The following is a 21,712-nucleotide window of genomic DNA, read 5'->3' on the forward strand; positions in this document are numbered from 1 at the left end:
AATTGGTATAATTGCATTTGCTGGTATAAATTTATGCCACTGAAGTGAAGTTCTATTGATTTATACTAATAGAACCATTCAAAGTTAAAACTTAACACAGTAAATCTAAATCTTGACATATTTTTATTACAGTATCCAGCAATGTCCATGCAACACTTTTGTATTTAACTTATTTCCTTTCTCAGAGCCTTTTCATTTTTTTTCTACTTACAATGAATTCCTTGTATTTAGTTCCTCTGAGCATCTACACTGATGTTAGGCAAACATTGTACTTCTTACTTTAACTTGGTCAATGTGTAGATAAGTTTTTGTCAACTCATTTGAGGTTTAATTTGCCTGTGGCGTTTTATTTTCACAAAACACAAAAGTATATTGTTTCATGCAAGCAATCTGGCAGTATAGCTTCCTACCTGACAGCTTTATCTGTAATGCTTAACTTCATGTCACCAGTTAGAACAAATAAACAATTTTCCTAAATCATTTAGATGCTCATGAAAAGCTTCCTAAACGCATTTCATCTGGGAATTAAAGATTGCAATTTCTGCCAGGCTTTGGTAACTGAAGCCGTCAATTTTGTCTTGTGAATCTAGTGTCTTTATAGATGTCACCTTGTTTAGAACAACAGAGATCAATCACCTTGCCCAGGCTTTACTGTTGAGCAATGGTCCATCACCTGTGGAGATGTATGTTTGTGTTATCATTTGCTTTAGGTTGTAGGTAATTTGTGTATTCTGGTGTTCTGCGTGCCTATGACAAGTTGTGTTTTCTCCATGCGTTATACTGTACAAGTGAGTTTTTATGCAACAAAAGAATAGTGGTTTCTTCTGCAGCACTGTGGGTTCTTCAGTGAAAAATAACAATACATGAGCAGTAGATTTTTCTAGATCACTGAAAGCATTAGGCTTTACTAGGAAAAAAATTAAAAGGGACTTTTTACTACAGTGCTCCTGGAGCACAGCAGTGACATCACCTTGGTCAGGTAGCACAACCTGTATGGAGAGGACAGTAAGAACAGGCCTTTTTCTGTATAGAGCATCTAATTCTAAAAAATGTCCCTTCTAGGGACATTGGTAGATGTTTGCAGTAGCTAAATAACTTAGGTTTGTTGTTCTTTGTTTATCTTTGTTCAGACAAATTCAACAGCAACAACACAAACAAACGGCAGAAGCTTGCTCAAGACTTTCTCAACTCCATTGACCAGACAGGAGAGCTCTTAGCCATGTTTGAAGATGATGAGATTGATGATGTTAAGCAAGAGCGGATGGAGGTAATTCTTTTGTTTTACTGATAGCCATCTCCAGCAGAGAAAACAGTGAAATAGTTCATACATCATGCTGGTCTGATGCCTTTTTTGTGCTGCATATTGTATCATTGTTATGTTTTTTTCCTTTTGCCCAGATGGTCTAAAGGAATCCTATTTCCATATTTTTCCTATTCCTTCAAATGTTTCCTGATATCTAAGCACACATGCTGAGAAGGAAGATTATGAAAGGGTAGTTTTGGATCTTTCTGTCTGCCATGTATTTGTATTTCCTTTCTGCAGAAAGCAGATTCTATTTAAAAACATTTCACATGTATTTTTCACAATTTCTTCTATTTTTCATTCTTCCTCTCATTAGAAAATTATGCCTAAATAGCAGTTGAGGATTCTTGTCATATAACACAGCTTTCAGAAAAAAATGAACAATATTCCATGCAAACACACTTCAGTAAATGCTCTTCTCTCCCTCTCACTTTCAAGTCCTATTTTCTGATCTACGTACATATGAAAAATTATGTCTACATTACACAATGCAGTACTATATCACTCTTAGAAAGCTAGCTGGGATCAAAAAGCAATATAGCTGTGTTAGCATGGAAGTCTGCGATAATGGTTTTGATACCAGTTTTGCTTGGTTTCACTGAGGTTTAGCTATACTATCACAGGGCACCATGTCATAGGAAGTTGCTACATGGACTTTATGATCCCTATTTACGGAGCATCTTCTCAAATGTCGCTTACTCTGAAGTATTAAAAAAAAATCAAAATGTGTATCTAGACTAATTAATAAGTGGGCCAGGGTCAGTTCTCTGGCCCTCAAGGCAGGTGACGTTGGCTGGCTTGGGTTCCTATGGCTCAATTTTCTTTCCACCCAGAACAGGCTGGCCCTGTCCATAGTGAATATGGAGTACGCTTCATAGCCCCTATTCTTGCCCGGTTCCTGCTCATGTCTTGTGTGGGCAACTTGTTGTCAAGGGCAAAACAGTGCAGAATGTCTGCTAACAATTATACACTAGTGCTTGAGCCAATTTCCATAGTTTTTATTCAGAGGTGTAGGATGCATGGCTGCTGGAAACTTTCTGTTTTTAGAGTGCTTTTTATGCCCTTTCAGCACTAGAAGTTGGGTACTTTTCTGTGATGAGGTGGCTGATGCATTCCGTAATATTTGTCTATTTAATATTTGCCTATTTAGGCCACATTTCACTTTAAGGATTCATGGAAAATCCTGAGTAAGAAATAACCTGATTTTTATCCCGCTCTTTCTGGGACTTACCCAGTCATGTTTTCCTTTCCTTCTCCCCATTACGGTTACTCAAAATCTAATCAAGAATCCATTCTCGCTTAGCATTTGGTTAGGAACAAGTCTCATTTGTCTGCATCTGAGAATCAGTGTTGTAGAGCAGTTGTTCCCAACCACTGTTTGTGTTTTGGAAACTGGTTCTTTCTTTGCTTTGCTTTGCTTTCATACGTATTTATTTGTGCAAAATGTTATGTTTTGCATAAATGCAGGCACATCCTTTGAGCTCATATGCACAAAAATACATAACAGCACCATTTTGAATGAGTTTGTTATGTGCTTAACCTTCTGCTATTATTTACATTACATTTTGTTATTCCAGTATAACTTTTTTTTTTTTTTTTTTAAGTTTAAAAAACTATATAAGTGATTAGAAATATGAAGTTCCCTGTCCCAGACAAGGATATATCTCACTTTCTGACTTTCTGTTTGTCTGTCAAAGAATGCATTGCTGTAATCAAATACTTCTTTCATCTGATTACACATCTTGTTTTTCTTCACTTGACTATAATTCATGAACTGTAGGATGTCTATATTTAAAAGCAATTATTCTCTCTATTATTTTACTTTATTACATTTTGTGAAATCTTGATCTGTTTCCGTGTTTAAAAAAATCAAGATCTACTTATTTTAGAATAGATCCATAAATTATATATACGTATGAAGTCAGTACTGTGGATTTTCTTTCTTATTAGGTTTTCAGTGACAAAACATGAAACATTGCTTGAGACATGCTACTCCAAAAGTTTAATATATTTTTGGCTTTGTTTTGTTTTGGATTTTGTTGTCACTTTGAGGTGGGTAGAAAGGAATCAAATATAGTGGGAAATGTGATCCAGTCCTAAAGGAAGAGTTGTTAGTGGATGGGCTAATCTAGTGTATCTTACTTTCTTTGTGCAGTAGATTACATTTAATCCATGCTAAGTTTTGGAGGAAATCCAATAGACACTTTAAAAATTCTAACAACGTTCTTTAAGGAATTAGTATACTTAAATCATGAGCTGTGATCTAAAGGCAATGTTCCTTTTAGGTATCAATTACCTTAGAAATGTGTGGTTATCTTGGTTTGGACAACTGCAAATGATTTCAGTTCCACTTTGCCTTGGGCCAAAATCATGCTAAGTTGTCCAGAGCAGATGATAAACATATATTTCTGATGTCATTATGGGCTAAACAGGATATGATTGTTTAGCAGTATGGTTTCAGTTATGATACAAAAAGCAAATATTGTTTATACTTATTTCTTTTAAAACATTTTATAAAATTAGACCTAAAACTTCATGGGAGTGCTTGCTATTTTGTGAGGTCTATTCCCTCTTTGTACCGTGGAGGAGCAAGCAAAGCTCCAAGCCACTTTCAAACATTAAAAAGGAGAATGTAAAATTCTACAGTTTTGACTGAAAAACACCCACTGTCATATTACAAGGAAAGGACATTCTTCTAGGATTACTGATGCACTTTTGCACTTACTGATGCATCCTGTGGCTTTAATTTGAAGCAAAGGGACTATTTCTGAAACAGTAATAATAGCAATATACAAAGGAAAGACAATTAGTCTTAAAATACAAGGCAAAATCCACATTCTTTGCCATAATGCATGGTTATGTTGTCAATATATTGTGATCAGATGACTCATTAGAAAAACTTCAATAACAGCAATGAATAGTAATAAATCAGCCAACTGTACTGGCAAAACCAAACAAAAATAAAAGCTGTAATGGCAGCACTCTCTCACTTCATAACAAGTAGTTTGCCCTCCTAAGACAGCAGTAAAACACCGGTGATATGCTGCTCCTCCAAGTCAGAAAAGTTGTAGATGAAATAAAATATTCTGGCCCATAGATGCAGTTGAACTGAGCACATAAAGGAGATCACAGAAGCTGTCTTCATAACAGATTACCATCTTTTGAGAATAATGCACATAATGGTGATCTACCTAACAGCCCTTTTTTATTGTACAGGTTAGTGTCTCCTTTCTGCTTCACGTTGAAATATCAGGGTTGGTAGTGCTCAGGGATTTAATTTCCATTCATTTGCCGTCTATGGACAAATATACAAAAAATAAAACATTCCAAGTGGATTGCAATTTAGCTTTCCTCTGTCTCATAAAAATCAATTCGAGAGAATTGGGATTCCTGTGGGGTACGGCTGAATCAGAGTGATGAGAAGGTTCATTTAAGATTGTTGCATTTTCCTTTTTGTGCAGTTTGGGTAGAGATGCAGGTTTGGGCTTTTGTGTCCTTATGTTGCTGCTCTCAATCTCTCAAGTGACCTGTCCATACTAAAATGAGCCGCAGCTTTGGCTGTGATTTTTTGAATGGTATCTATAGTTCTGCTCAATTTTTGTATGAGAGCCTTTATCAAATTTACTGTTCCCTATTATTAAAATCAAGCAGAGGTATTTTAAAACTTCATTGAACTAAATGGCAAAGCTGACTTCTATCTCTGTCTGTAAATGTCCATTTTTTATCATCTGTTTTATGGTGCCATTACCTCCCCCACTAGGAAAAAAATTTCCCATCAGAAATCTGAACTGCCATAGAAAGGAATGCTTAGAGCATCACACTGTGAATGCTCTATTTCAGTTTTGTTCCCCTAGGACTAAAAGAAACACCATTCATCTGTCACTCTGACTGCTAGTTTAGGGATATATTTCCAACACTCAGATGTTATATGGCAATAATTCAGTTGCAGTAGCTACCATAATGCTTTCATAGTATATTGAAGTTTGAATAAACAGCGCAGGGAAAATAACTTCACTGGAACATTATAATACCTTGAAAGCATGCTAGATGACAGCCAAAGGTAAAACTAAGCTACATCCCTACCAAAAGAGATTGGCAGAAGCTTTTGGTTCTTTAATGCTTGTTGACCTATGAATTATATGTTAGATATTTAAAAACTACAGCTAAAGATTACCGTTCTTGAAAGTTCATTGTGGATGTGATTTTTCCAATACTGCTCAGTAGTGTGTTTCTGTTGGTGGGAATTTGTACAAAGTTCACAGAAATGGAACGAGCTATGTGAAAAATACAATACATAGCAATGAAGTGTAGATGTGTTTGGAATGTATCCTTCATTCACATGAAGTTAAATTGCTCCATTTGAATTTAATTTGTGTTCAGACATGATAAATTTGTGCCTATACAAGCCAGTGAAATACACCTAAATGCACCTTGGGATGCAAGGAATAATACTCTGGAAGTCCACTCTGTTTCAGTCATAGAAATAAAGTAGAGTTGGAATTTATTTGCATCTGTAGTAGTAAATTAGACAGTGACCAAGAAGATTCCTTCCTACTGGAATATGATAATCTATAGTAAAAGTTTCAAGTGGCCACCCTTTGACCTAGGCTGAGTAGCACTGTCCCAAAGAATTCCTGGGCACAGTTTGGGAGTTAGCCTGGGCCAGATATTGCCATGGCATGGTTTTGATATGGCCACTTTCTTTGGAGGGTTTGGAGAGCAGGTACAGGACACAGGATGCTGCATTGCTACCCTTGGAGCTAGGGTATGGACCTGGCATTTTTTAGTTGAGAAAACTAAAACAAACAAAAAAAAAAAGCCTGTGAGTGCTTATGTTCAGGGAGGATCCAAAAGATGGTGTTGAACTACTCAGATTCATTGTACTAATTTAGAAAAGATGTACAAAGAAAATAAGCAGGAAGTGATTTAGAAAGAGCTTTGAGGCCTTTTCTTCTGCTACTACTGTGCTCATTTCACTGACAAAAATTATGCCAGTGTAAGTGCTGTGTGGGGTCATTACTCTTTAGGGAGTATCTGTTCATGCAGGGTGTATCAATAACAAACTGGAATTTGATTTAAAGCCCATATGGAAAGCTTAGTGCTGTAGTACAGACAACACATACTTAATAGAAACTGCATGCGAGAAGACAAACTAAGAAGTTTTATGTTACGAAGCATGAGGGCATTGTTTCTCAGAGCACATCTTTCTTGATATATAATTTTTTTAATGATAAACTTATTTTTCTGTTTCTCCAGAAAGGATTATTTTTAACTTTCACACTGTTTTCAGATTATTCTTGATATAAGCTATCTTTTGGGACAGAATCTTGGCATTTGGTTGAGGGGGTGACTTTCATCTCATGATACAGTGCTTAAATCTAATCATTTATTAATTTTTTAGAACCATGGTTTATAAGTACTCAGCCTCCTTAGATTTTAACAGCTACAATCTCTAGAAGAGTAGGAAAGGATTGAGCTACAAGTCAAAATGTTTAAATTTGGGGGGGATATTTGCATATAAGCTGAGTTTCACATTTTCCACTACAGTTACTGGAGACCCAGGTGGTGCAGATAGTGAAGAGCTATTTAGTGGATCAGATGTTTATATGTTCACTACAGTGAGCTACATAGCTCTTGAGACTCCTTGGGATGTATTTATCTTGCAGGGAATTTCTGAGTGACCATTCTGTTTCTAGCCTGGCCAGAGTTAAGGAGTGGAGGCTGAAGGACAAGATGTATTAGAAGTGGAGAAGGCTTGAGTTTTGGGAGACTGGTATGAAGTATGCCTATTAATTATGTATGGCTGCTCAGATTCATGTGAGAATAGGGGTTTAAACTCTGATGCATTTTTGTATTATTTACAGATCTCTCTGTAAGACAGATAAGGAATAAGTTTCTTTTTTCCTTACCCAGCATTGTCAAAAATGAGCTAAGGGATCCCAGTCATGGGACACAGAAGGAGAAGCCGTACCATTAGAGCCTTATGTCTTATGGTATCTCTTGTATGGACGAAATAGTTGCAGCCTTAAGTCTGAAGCAGTAAACCAGTATCATTCTCACCTGTGTGTCCAGGCCGAAAAAAGAGGAGATTGTCTTGAATTTGAAAAGGAGCTTGTGATGTACTCAGATAGGAGTGGGGGAGTTCCTGCCCAATGACACTAGATTCCTGAGACACTGTAAGAAAAAGCCAGGATTCTCCTTCTTTAACCTGCTTTGACAGCTCCGTGCTTCTCTACTACAAGCTAGGCTGAATTTCACTTAGCTGTACTTGTCTAAAAGTTTAAACATTTTAGGTATTTAGGCCTGTTTTTGTACTCAGAAATGAGAGGGAAACAATCCATGGGGAGGTTCATTTCGTAGTTAAGAGAGAAAAATGCTTTGTTTTTGTTCAAAAACATTTAAGTCACATTTACATGGATTTCATCAGATGTTAGGAAAAGTTCTTCTGTTGCCTTCAGGGTGGTTCTTTCAGTAGAAAACAGTTCTGTGTATGCGGCTTGATCTTGGTGATATGAAAAAAAAAAAGAGACTGAGAATGATCTGTAGTAGTCTGTAAGGTCAGCACCAGTTCCCTATCTACTGTCTCCTTCTTTTGGTATAGATAGATGGAAAGACTAAAAAGAGCACAGATGGAACATCGATCAAGAAAAATCCCTTTATTCTCATATTTTTCAATATGGCAAAACAGACCCTACCAAAGTTAGGAATCCAAATATAGAGGAAATTAATTTCTCCATATCAGTCCAGTGTTTCCAGATGAGTGCAAAGATACTAAAACGAGTAGTGTCTCAAATGTAAATTAGCTGTCTGGGCATCAAAGTGTTTGTGACCATTATCCAATGTAAAAATAAGCCTGCTGCTATTAATGGTTTCTATGATTACACACTGCTTGGGAATGTTTGGGATACTGGGAAAACACTATTTCTCTTGGGTAATGGCTGAATTGGTTAAAAGTAAACAGAAAATAAACAGAAACCATTTTTCATTATTATCTATGTGTCTGCAAATGCTATGTCATTCTTGCCAGAATTGGGAAAAGCCATCAAATGGGAAAGGTTTTTTGCTATAGCCAATAATACAAACAGACTTCTTACACTGGTACAAATTATTGGGATTATTAGGATTTTCTGACATTGGGGTTTATTGCTATGGTTACGTGAAGTGTGCTATTTGTTTGGGTCCTGGTAAAATTTTGTTGGTTTTAGAGCATTTTAGTGAGCGTTGCTCATACTGCAAATTTAGGCGGTTTTGCTGGGAGGACAAGGTGTTCTTTGCTTTTCTGTCTTTTAGTTCTTTGAGTATTTTTTGCCACTGTTTGCTTTTTCTTAGGAAGAGGAAGGTTCTGGGCTGTTGTATTTTGTATTTTTGACACCCAAATGACTGTGTTTTAACTTAAGTTTTGGAAAGAAACCTTATATATATATTATTTATATCTATAATTAAATGTAGACACACATACATTTAAACAGTATTTCCACAGAGCATTTGATTAGGAGCCAAATGTAAGACTAAAGAAACATTCTCCAAGTGTATTTTAATACTGTGTTTATTTGTGATCTTGTGTTTAACGGGTTTGTTGCTTAGATATACTAGTCACCATATATTGGTACTTACAACACAGTTACTGTTTATGTAAACGTCAGAGAATTGGGAACAAGGACTGATGTTGAAGTCTGACAAAGGTGCCATTGGCAGTAGGGTATTGAAATTTCTGTCATGATTTAAAGCAATTAAACAAATCCATTCTGATAATGATTAGTATTTCTGAAGTTCATAGAATCAAAGAATGGTTGAGGTTGGAGGGGACTCATGGGTGCCCCTGTCCCCCCCTGCCCCAGCAGGGTGCCCAGCCCCACGTCCCTGGGCTCGGGGAGCTCTCCAAGGAGCACCCCCCGGCCCCTCTCAGGGCAGCCTGTGCCAGGGCTCCAGCACCCTCCCAGCCCAGCAGTGCTGCCTGAGGGGCAGGGGGAGCTGCCGGGGCTCCAGGCTGGGCCCGGGGCCTCTGGGCCTGGCCCTGGGCAGCGCTGAGCAGAGCCCAGCTCCGGCCTCTCCGCACCTCCCTGCGGGTACTGACGGCCATGGGGGAGCTCCCCCGGAGCCTCCTCGGCTCCAGGCCAAGCAGCCCCAGCTCTTGCAGCCTCTCCTGACAGCATGGGGGCTCTGGGCCCTTGGTCATCTTGGTGGCCCTACGTTGGATTCTCTTCAGTTGTGGGCCTGAGTTTTGGACCACTGGCCAGTGTCAGGGCAGTTGTTTGACCAAGCTGCATTGTGTGCTCCCAGGTTCCTGTCTCCTTACCTTTAGGGATTCATATTGCAAAAAGCCTTCTGTGGAAGGGAATAAGCTCTTTCCACAACTGAAGACAGTAGAGAAAGCATGCCTATGGGATTTTAATGGAGTTCTTCTATTTCAACTGCTAAAGAAGAGGAAGAGCTCCAAAAGCCATCCTGGATTTAACAGCTAGGTGAGAATATTCACAAGCCAATGTCAGAGAAAGGTTGTTTTCCTGACTCATCCACAGGAGGCTGAGGTATGCCTCTTGACCTAAGGTAGTGCCAACTGTGATTTAATTTATCTGCTATTTCTGGACATTACAGATACAGTAGAGAAAAGCTCCTTTTGTCCTGTCCTCATTCTGTATCTTTGCTGAGGGAATGGCGATGCCTTTCCCAGTGTCAGACTCCAGCCAGGAACTGAAACCTACTTTTAATCATGCTCATGGTCCAGCCTTGCCAATACCTTCCTCAGAATTACTAAGGATCTCTGTCTTTTAAATTGGCATTTACCCTCTGCTAGCAGAATGGGCAAGCTCTGCATCCACAGGCTGTAGCATACAGACAAGATAGAGGAGCATTGAAAGACATTTTCAGGCTGCATTCCAGCTAAATGTAGCTCAGATGAGCTCAGAACTATTGAATTGCACAAGTGAATCACGGAAAAAAACTATTGAAAGCTATTGAATACAAAGGCACTCCGTTTGGTTAAAGAAGTGCTTGAGCCACAGATCACCAGCTGCTTGTGTGACTATTCTGGGAAAGAATTATTATAAGGATTATTATCACTTCTAGTTATACTATTTCCTAAACCTCCATGGCTAGCTACTGTTGGAGCCTGGGCTAAATGGAGATGTGCATCCAGAAATCTGCGTCCAGCACTGTGCTCCTAAGTACAAGGACTGTGACAAACTGAAGCAAGTCTGGGAGGAGGTCACATAGAAGTTTTGGGTGCTGGAGCACCTGACATTTGACGAAAGGCTGAGGTTTGGTCTTGTTCAGCCTGAACATGAGAAGGCTAAAGGGAAATTTTATTGCTGGTGATAAGTCAAGAGGCAAAGGACCGAATCATACATTCATTTAGATTAGAAAATATTAGATCTGGGCCAAACATCAACCTGACATTACCAAGTCCACCACTAAACCATGTCCCTAAGCATCAGGTCCACATATCTGTTAAATACTTTAAGGCATGGCAACTCTACCACTTCCCTGGTCAGAGAAATGAGGAACTTGGAGACTTGCAGAATATCTCCAATTTAGAGAGATTCCAAATGCGACTGGTCCTGAGCCACTTGATCTAACTGGACCTGTTCTGAGCAGCAAGTTGAACTAGAGATCTCTGGAAAAGGTCCCAAGGTTTTTCCAGTGTAAATTATTCTACCATTCCGTGATTCTATTCTGAAGTTTCCCATTTAAGATATTAAAATGGCAGGTGGGGTAGAAATATAAGAGCTTTTATAAAACATAGAAATGATAAACCAGCTCAAATTTCTAAAAACTGTTTAAAAATCTAGGTAGCATATAATTGGACTTTCCAGCTTCTGCACTTTCTGTAATCTGTAACTGCTGGTATTTCCTGGAATAGACTTTTTATGTATACAAGGAACAGGGTTTTCTGTCTTTCATTTTGTCTCAGTCTTGTGGTTTATTTTATCTATAATGTTGCTTGCTGTATTCTTCCGTAAGAATATGATCTGGCTGCTGTGTAAAATTGCATTCAGTGATAGCTTCACACATGTGTGGCGGCTATGGAATCAGAAGCAGTAAGATTTAAGCATTTTAAGTGTCTGTTGAAATGGTAGAGTAATGTAATTAAGCTCAACATGTTGCAAAATGTGAGACGCATACTAACCCAATCCACTAAAAACGGACCCACAACAATCCAAGCAGCGCAGCAGAGGTAATAACCTGGCATAGTTTATTAACTTTACGGAAGAGAGCATAATGCTGTTAGTATGAGTCGCTTGTATCTTTTGCCCCCCAAGCTTAAAATTGTATTTCCTTTCCTTTCTTTCATTTTGCTCTACCATCTTTGATTGAAATTGAAGATACCTAGACAGTTAAACACTTTCACAAATTGAATCAGAAGAGGTTATTTTATTTTGGGTACTCAGAAAAACGGGAACAGTTCTCTTTTTCAGGTAGCTACCATACATAAATTCCTCATGGAGTTGAACATGCAGAGTTTAATCTTTTAATACTCTTCAGGTTAGCATTTGACCCTTTTAATAGCCTGGGGTTTACATTTAGTTAACTTTAAAGTGGAAAGAATTAGGCCATGTTGCCCCTTTGGATTGGTGAAGTGCATCCAAAACCAGACCTATATTTTCAGGGAAGACAAGACCACAGTATTATTGCTAGAAAAAATCCTGATTTTACAGTAAATTTGAGAAATGGATTTATGTGAATCCTTATCAGGTAGGGAGCCACAGGGTTTATTTTTGAATGAAAAAGCGTTGTCATTTGAACCTGTGGATCTATGGCTTAAGACGTAGCTCTTTTTGCTTTTGTATACAGGTAGCAGCAGGCTTTTAGTATTTCCTTGGCAGCTGTCTCACATATACTGTATTTGAGACTTCAGTTGATTTTATTTCAGCGTTCTAAAAGAGACTTCATTAAAAGCAACGGCAAGAAAACAGCATGAATTGATAACTTCAAAAACACATTAAGATGCATACATTTTATTCTCAAGTAATTCATAAGCATTTTTTTCCAGACTCTTCTTTTGAGTGGCATGCACAAGGGGCAAAGACAGGGACTCCTTGGTGGCAGTGTTAAGTGCTGTTGAAACTTAGCCTATGGAACTTAGGAAGCAATCATTAAATTTGGTTTTCTATTTGATCAAACGAAAGAAGAATGGGTAGTCTTTGTCAGGGGGCTGGATTTTATTTCCCAAGGCTAACAGCCATTTCCACGACTTTGTTAGACCTACTAGGAATTTTTTCTACCATTGTCAGATGGTATTATTTAAAATCAGTTCATCCACTTGTGTGGGATTCATATCCTATATCATACAGTGACTCTGACAAGAAGATGCTTTTACTAGGAGTGTTATTCAAAGCACTGTTGATTTTCTCAGGCTGCAGACATCTGCAGAAAAAGCTTGTAGAACATACAGCATCTGGTATCGAGTCCTAGCTCCTTACAAACACCATATCAAACAGCTTAGAAACGGAACACATACTCTACATCCGCTTGGAAATATTTTTTTTGTGTTTACTTTAGATGTATTAGCTGTCAGCTCATATCATCAGCTAATTATTTTATATCTGAAAATTGTAATAGCATCTTCAGATGTACTGAACTCAAGCAGACCTCCAGCTACTAATCACACCCTTCTTAAAATGGGAGTTAACTCTTCACGTACCTCAGGGCTGGAGATCTAAATTCTAGTTCCAGTATTTGAAGAAATATGTAAGCGAGATGATTGCTAACCTTGTCACCCTATGTTATATCTTAAAGAAGGAGACAAAAGTGCTGATGAGACATCGACATCTTTGATGAATATGAGATGTAACTTGAAAAATGTCAGAAAAACTCAGAAATCCTAAGGAAGCTGAGCAGCCACCAGTGAAGAGTAAATTTTCTCTCCCAGTATATATGGTGGCATGGGAAGCTACAGCAACTTCTAAAAGCACAGTTGAGTAATTGATGCCAAACGGTGGTAGTTAACGGTGCTCTGCTTCAAGTACGTTTAACACTGAATAGACTTTAACCTTCCTACACTTCAAAATCTCTTTATTAAAGGTATTTTTCTTTACACCTCAGTTAGATTTTGTTGTTAGCTAAAATATTTTGAAATTAAGGTGTTTTTCCACTACTGTGACTAGTGCTATGCAATTTTATTTATTTATTTATTTTGTCCCTATAGATCTTTGATTTACCCTCCACAAAAGAAAAACCTTAACCCTTCCATTTCAGTCAGTCTAAACCTGTAAAAAATCGACATAAAAGGAGATGAAATGGTTTCAACATGGACAAAATTAAGTTATTTTCATTTTGAGTTTAAATTTACATAACTGTAAATGCCCAGAAATAAGAATATGAGCTTGGACTATGGCCTATATTCAAAATCTTCATACCTGATTTTGAACGGGAATTTGAGCCACATCTTTCTTTTCAGCTTATTATCCTGGTAGTAGAATTCTGGGCTACCTGTTGCTAAGCTCTTGATTTCAGACCTTTCCACCTTTGAAAATAATTTGACTAACCATAGAGTAAAAGTAAAATACAAATAATAATATTTTTTTCTTTATTTAAAAACGTTTTGTATTTTCTTCCTTTGTAAACGTCTGAAAATTTGTCATGTAGAATTGGACTGTGCTAAAGTTCTTGGAAAGTATGGTTTTGATTGCAACAAATTTTAAGAATATGTGCAGGGAAGAGTCTCTTGTTATATTTGTTTCTGTAACAGGCTGGCTGGCTGAATGACTACTATGTGTGTAGTTATTACTAATGCAGCACAGCAATTTGCACTGCAAATGAAGAAGATTGAAAGTCAAATTCCCCAAACTAAACCTTTTTGTTTATGTCTTACAGTGTGAACACTCTTTCTATCCCTTTTAAATTACTGGTGTGAAATGAACAGTAGTTTCTGTCTTATGATGGGGCTCAGAGGAGTTGTGCTGATTTAGGAGCACTGAAGATCGTAGTTGGTTTAATAGTGCATAACTGAATTTGCAAATCAGATATATTTGAATTAATTATTTAGAAGTGACTTTAAAATGACATATTTCTAAAACATACAGTTACAATAAAGAGTGACGTTGCTTTTAATTATGTTTTCTTATGTAAGCAATTTAGAATGTTTCAAAATACTTTCTAATTATTCATCTCTCTCCAAATTAAAAAGATAAGCTAAGTCTTTTCGTAAAAGAAATCTTTTAAAATACTCTTAGCAATTCATAAAATTGTACATCAAATTTCATCATCATTTATAATTGCGATGCACTTGTAATTTTTTTTTTTAAATATATATATATATATGCAGCTAGTATAAATTTAGACTTACTCCTCTAAAGGAAAGTCCAATAGCCACATACAGCGCATCTAAATTCTCTTGGAGGTAAAAAAAAACACACTGCATCGCTCTATCTAACATGCTTCTCAAAATGCGTAAAAGTGGAGGTCTGTGGTGCTCCGTTCATACAGCACAATTTACGAATTAGAGCTGAGAATTGATTGAGGATTTCAGCAGCCATTGACATACAGCATTCAGATACCTTCTGAGCAATATGAAGGTCCGTCTTCAATGATTTACGTCCTGTAGCAAATTAAAGGAGTTTTAAAACAATTGCATGGGTAAAATACTGAACCACAAAGAGTGCTGTAGGGTTGAGCTAAGATAGTGTTAACATTAGCTCATTATATCAATATTTGTAAGATTCTGATTCTCAAGGGCTGTTTCTCTGGAAAGCTGCATAAATTCATTATCAAGTTAAACCATCAGTATAAGAACTGCCTTTGTCTTGGAAATATAAGACTTGTCAGTATAATACGAAGACACTTTACCACTTTACAAGAAAATGGAATGTGCAACAAAGGCTGTAGAAGTCTGAAATTTCAGCTGAGCATATTACTTTTGTGGAGTAGCCTATACTAAAAAACTTTAAAATGTTTCACAAAAAATGTTTCTTCTAATGTGTTGTTTTTAATTCTATATTAGTTAAGCAAATATTTAAATATTATATTAGCTTTTCTGCATACTTGACATGAATATAATTCTGCCTTCCTGCCAAGTATGTCAAAACCCAAATTCACTTTCATTTGCCAGGGTAAATGTTTATTTTGTTTTCCCACATAATGTGCTCTTTAAAGTGTCACCAGCATAGCAAATCTGATTGCTTTTTAATAGAGACACGGTGGGTTTTTTGTTGTTTTCATTAGGAAACAGGATAAACTATCAGTAAAGCTTATGGTAATGAATCCACATACAGTAGGTGCTCTTTGCTCTCACTCCCTAATCTCAGGATTAAAAACAAAATCCCATCAAAACTATTGTCATTTTTATAAATACATGAAGGGTTGATAACAGTAAGGGATGGAGGGGACAGTCGGTATTACAGAGCAGGAGATGAGGATACATAGGTCCTGTTTCTTCTGTTGAAGGTAACTGACTCATGAAGATTCATAAAACAAAATTTTAGTTTGTTTTGCCACAGACTAGCTGGGATTATATAAAATATGATTTACTGGAAGGGTTCTGTTAAGAAACTGTTGTTTCACTAATACAGAACATCTACATTTTAGATACTAAAAGCTGCCAGTATATATTTGCATAGTTTTTCACAAGGCACTAAGTTTCACTTTGAATTTCAACCTTGAAAGAGTCTCAAACTATTCCTCTGTTCTTAACCAAATTAAAAAAAAAAAAAATCTGGCATTTTTTGTTAATAATTCAAAATTTTCTGTTTTAAAATGAGGTATCAGTAAAGCGTGATCTAAATGTTTCAGTTCATCTTCTTACACAAACTAAAATGTAAGTAATTAGTTTAAGAGTTATTGTGAAGGTTTTATACAATTCAAAATTACATTTTTTGAGATTTGCCCTGTTGGTGTTTTTTTTGTTGGGGATGGAGGGATTTGGAGGAGGAGGGAATGGGGTTGTTCATTAAGAGAACTCCTGGAGTGACTTTGACTGGTGGTGATTGTTTTGAATTAATGACAGCATATGTCTCTTTGGCTTTATGTAAACGCCTAATAATTTTGTGGTATATCTATCAATAGGCATGGTGTAAGGGCCTAAATAAATAGATTGTTCCAAATTAGCTGACGGTTCAAATGAACTTACTTCCAAATGCTAAATCATTTTCTTAAATCCCTAGCTTTAACATTTTCTTTCTCATCCCTAACATTAGAAAAAGAAAAAAAGGAAAGTCAATGAAAGAGAAGCATTTGCAGAATAAAACATTGCCTTTGGGAAAATAATCTTTTTATGATTCTACTTCTCAACTATATAGTGGAGATAATGCTCACAAGAATGCTATGAAGATAAATTTTCTCATGTTTACAGAAATTGAGAAACAATAACAAACAGCAGCATAGAGTATTTTGCATAGTTAAATAAATAGCAAGTGTCACACCGTCATTAGCATTTGACTAATAAATTATTCACACTGGGACAGATTTCGTTCAGTGCCATGAATGAGGACCTCATAAATAAATAATAATAAAAAAAAATACACCAGTGTTTTTGTTCAAAGCCTTTCAATTCAGACAATGAATTTTTGGGGTCTGCTTGTGCAGTTTTGATTTTGCTTTTTTTCTCCTTGACCTTCTGCAAGCTTTGCAACTGTGAAACAAGCTTTGAAAGGCAATTAATTCAGCCTTCACTTGCACTCTAACATGCTCAGACATCAAGGTAGTGACAGAAATGAGGTAGGAGTTTTAGGTATTGAAGTGCTGTTCTTTTTCTAGTGGAGGAGCCTGAGCTGGCCAAGAGGCAGCAGGCAGCCAAATGCAGCCTGTGAGGCTGAGAGAGGTCTCTTATCAGCTGTTTTGGGCTTCCTAATGAGAAAGTTGCTCAGTCTTTATAAAAATTCATGCAGATTACATGCAGCGGTCACTGTTTTTCAGAGGGAAGCATTTCCTTTTTAACTCTATGTGTGACTCACTTATTCCCCGAATTTCATGATTTGATTTCTATCTGGAGCTCCCTATCTTGCAATTCTCAAATTAGAAAGACTTTTCTAAAATGGATAAAAGTCTGACCACAGAATTGGACCCTGTGGTGTAAGTGTCACAAGCTGAATGTGAAATGTTCATGTGCACACTTCTTGTGTTATAGAAGTCAGAATACACATTTGAGTACTGCTATTTCTTGTTCTCTGGTTACAGTCTCTTGAACAGCATCTCAGTGTTGTGGGAAGTGAGTCCTAGCTCAAGAGTCAAAACTGTTGTGAATTTATGGCAGAACCCAGCCTGCTTAGCAGCAGCCAAGTTCTCTCCAGATCCACACTAGCCTATTTTCATTCCCAAAAACCTTCTGAGTTGATTTGCTGGGGAGCAGCAAACTTCTGCAAGTGGAAGGCTTTAAGAAATGTGGCTGCAAAATTAATATATTGAGTCTAACTTGGATTTCTAATCTGTACCTGAGAGCATATCAAAAAAAAATCAATGTTCCATTTTGAAAGTCCATTTTTCTGCTTTCCTTTCACAGGAGGGTGCTGACCATCTGCACCAGATGCAACGCTAAGTTAGGGAAGCTGTTCGTAGGGTGAGGTCTTACAGCTTTTCACAGAATCATAGCATCATTAATGTTGGAAGAGACCTCCAAGATCATCTGGTCCAACCACCCCCCTACCACCAATGTCACCCACTGAACCATGTCCTTAAGCACCACGTCCAACCTTTCCTTGAACACCCCCTGGGACGGTGACTCCACCACTTCCCTGGGTAACCCATTCCAGTTGAAGTTAAATGCAGCTTGACTGTGGACACTGTAGAACCAGGATTTCATTTATGGATTGTAAGACCAAAGTCGGACTTCTGAAGTGGATTGCTGTAAGGCACACCAAATAATTATGCACATAGCAAAAATACTGTGTCTTGAATTTCTTGACTTCATGCGTGTGTATTCTGCCATTCTGTAGGAAGTTTTTAAACATAATTTCTCAAGAAACAATTTTTCAATAGTAATGTCTTGGGTGTGATGGTGACATCCCCAGGAACGACAGATACTGTGACAGTTGGCTATTTCACTGGAAATAATAAATACCCCTTCTTACTGATTGTAAGGGAAAAAGCAGAATTACGATATTTACAAATTAGCTAAGAGGACTAAAATGAATATGTATTGCCCATGTTGCCTGAAATTTAGTCCTTTAGTCAATCAGTTATTTAAGTTTCTCCTAGTCAAAATTTTCCTTAGTTGTCTTAGCACCTTGTTTTAGTGTGGAGCTCCAGAGGATTATCCAGGAGGGCATTTTGCAGTACTTGTCAGCAGGTCTGATGCACAAAGAATTACAGAGATGTGCCTTGCAGAATAACAAAATTTATCACAGGTACTGTTTATCAATATGTACTATAAGTTTGCATTCCTTTCCTTTCTTTTCAGTGTAAGGGCTTATGTCAGCTGCTCTTGAGGACTTCCTCCTTCTTCTCATTTAACGTTAGCAAATTCTCTGATCTATTTTTGGAAGCACATTGATACCAGCTAGTAACAGGACAGATATTTGAGTTGCATGTTTTTAAAATTAAGCTTCTTGTCTTACTTTTATTCAATGATTAAAACCAGCAAACAAGAGGGCCTGTCCCTGGCTTTTCCTGAACTTACTACTGTCCAGCTTAATTAGCTTTACTAATTGCATAACAAGTCATGGCTGGAATAATTCTGGACATGCAGTGGGTGAGTGACCAGGCAGAATATGTCTGGAAATTCAGTTTCACCAAGACTAATCTGTGTAGGGTCGATCTCTCACTGGTGAATTTGAGGTTGAAGCAGCCCCTTGCACCTTGTACTGTTCCATTTGGACTGGTAGGAGCAGGACTGGATCCTCCAGGGCTCTTCTACACCCAGCATGGTGAGCAAGTGTGCAAGGCATGGTGTGCATGTGCCCCTCCAAGCCAGTCTCCATCCAAAGCCATAAACAGCCTTTAAGCAAAAAAATACCCCATGAGTTACTGCCAACAAGACCAAAAAAACATCAGCATAGTGTGAGGAGGATTTCAGTAGCATGTGGAAGGAGTGTGGATTCAAGGAATCAGGTTGTCAGGCAGCTCTTGAGTTGTTCAGGGCTGCATTATCAATTCTGGATGAAAGTGGCTGTACCCATATTGGGTTCAAAACCAAGCTATCTGCAGATAACGATGGTGGAAATATCATGAGGGTGAGAGTTTCATGAGGATTTTTGAGATGGGACATAATTGCAAGACATTTGCATAGAATCCAATTTAAATATTACCTAAGTACACATTTTTAAGAGAGTTTTTAATGTCTGCCCTTTTATTTATCCATCTATCCGTATCTCTAGTCGTAGACTTGAAATATTTTTGAAGTTTCTCCCAGCTTACAAGTGAACCTCTATAAATGAATTATTTTTAAACAGATTATGATTTTGATTGTAAATTTGAAATTAAATGTACAAAGGGGAGTGCTTTGCTGTTTGTATATCCCAGACTACGCAGTGATGCCTAGTTTGATGACTGACAGCTTTACTTGTGAGATGCTAAAGCTGGTTATATTAACCTCACCTATAAATTGATACAGAGTTAGGATAAGTGTTCAGAAGAATGCTATCCAGAAGACATAAAGGTATCCGAATATTAACCTGACATAAAGTTTTTGATGTACAGCCAGATGGAAACCACAGAAAGGTGCTACAGTGTCCTCAGTCCGAAAAGTGAGGGAAGATAAGTCTTTTAAATATAATAATAAATTCCACTTAACTTTTTAAGTTTGATAGCATATTCTATCCAAAAATATTTTACGGGTTTTGGAAAGCACTGGTAGAAGATAGCCATAAATTTAACATGTAGTTTTACAAAATTCATGATGCCGCTTATAATAGCAGAAAAAAAAAAAAAATATCTTCCTGTAGAAATTAAAGGTATCTCATGAACTGGAAATGTTTTGTTTACAGGTTCCAGCTCCACATTTCAGACTAGCAGTAATAAATTTAGACAAGGAATTTGGATATGTTATGGAGCTGGTTCAAATAAAGACAGTATGTAAGGATTTTGCATATGTTCAAAGGCAAAGTGTTAGAGCAGTGGTGAGTTCCTATCAGGAGACCAGCATTATTTATTCCTTAAGCAATGAGATCATGACTACTGGGAATTACTCCATTCATTTTGTTACTGTGTGTGCATTTCCATTTGCTTTCTTTCTTTAAAATTTCCTTGAAATTTGTATATAATCTTAAATTGTCTTGCCAGCTCCCCTCCCCATACTTATCTGCTTTGTTAGCTTACATTTTTAAATACTTAGAGGATGATGGCAGGAGTTAATGAACGCCTAGGGTACAAAGCTGCTTTTGTGGAACCAAATTTCCTGAGTCATTCTTTAATCTTGGCTTTTGTGTTGCCCTATTGGTGATGATATCCTTCAGTTATCACTCTCAGAGTAGGATTCCTCTTGCATTTTGGAGGATGTTTGTAATTTGGACTGAAGCCAGTGTCCACAGAACTCCATTGCTGATGTCTACAGTGGATGAACTTCAGACAAATCCATAGAAGTGATTAGTCTGACTTATTTTGAACATCTAGTTTAGGAAAAAGTTGGTCTCTGAAAGTACCTTAATATCTTTTTGATCATAAATGTACTTTAGATGATTAATTAGCATACTGTAGATGTCTAACTTCATTAAGTGAATACCATCTTTTGTCCATAAACAGTAAATATCCAGTTTTCTATAATGAAAAAAGTACTATTTATTTTGATTTATATTTAGCGTCATCCATGGCTTGCTTTCACTGCAGTTAAAGTAATAGCACCCTAGCATCTCTGCAACAGTTCTTAAGATTTTAAAGGTTCTTAAAGTCTTAAATTGTGTTTACTGGGGGGTAGGAGAGCACTAGTAATGTAGAGAACAAAAAAACAACAACAAAAAAAAAAACAGAACTTTTATTACTAGTTATAACTGTGCAAATACATTAAAATGGAAATCTTCTTGGTCTACCTGAAAAAGACCTCATGTTTTATTCTAGTAATGAAGATATGAGGAACTTTGTACTAAACACAGGAGCTCTCAAAATGGTATTACATCAAAGGCCTCAAGCTTGTTACTCAGACTTGTTCAGATTAATGGTTACTGAGAATGTATGGTATGTTCTATAAGAGGAGGGTAAAAATGATAAAAATCTCCTGTATGTCTGTGTTTAATAGCCAAACCAAGTATTGCATTACAAAAGCTATTGATCTTTCCCCGGGTGACATTTTTATTTTCTGTATAAAACTCTGAGTAAGCTTAAACTTTGAAAATGCTTACTCTTAAAATGCCTTTTTTTCTTTGTTTACCAATTCAAGTCATTCTTAGAAGAGTAAATGCATTTTTCCTTTATGTAGCAGAAATCTTCAGATAGTGATAATTTCAGATAATTTAAAGATACAGAGAATAAAAATGTGCTTTCATCATATTATGCAAGCTTTTCAATATCGAGCTACTTTGTGCTTTGTTTCACAAATTATAATTATTT

At 37.0% G+C, this 21,712-nt stretch overlaps 1 protein-coding gene across 2 annotated transcripts in view; it reads left to right on the forward strand.

Annotated features, from left to right (window-relative positions):
• Positions 1-21,712, forward strand: part of SUPT3H (SPT3 homolog, SAGA and STAGA complex component) — a 280,831-nt gene that overhangs the window by 187,350 nt on the left and 71,769 nt on the right. For both annotated transcript variants that reach the window (XM_035321095.1, XM_035321094.1), the window contains exon 6: positions 1,131-1,267. In XM_035321095.1, the coding sequence (XP_035176986.1) occupies positions 1,131-1,267 (137 nt within the window). The remainder of the gene's footprint in view (positions 1-1,130; positions 1,268-21,712) is intronic.

Source organism: Oxyura jamaicensis, chromosome 3, assembly GCF_011077185.1.
Source record: "Oxyura jamaicensis isolate SHBP4307 breed ruddy duck chromosome 3, BPBGC_Ojam_1.0, whole genome shotgun sequence".
In the NCBI taxonomy this organism is placed as follows: Eukaryota; Metazoa; Chordata; class Aves; order Anseriformes; family Anatidae; genus Oxyura; species Oxyura jamaicensis.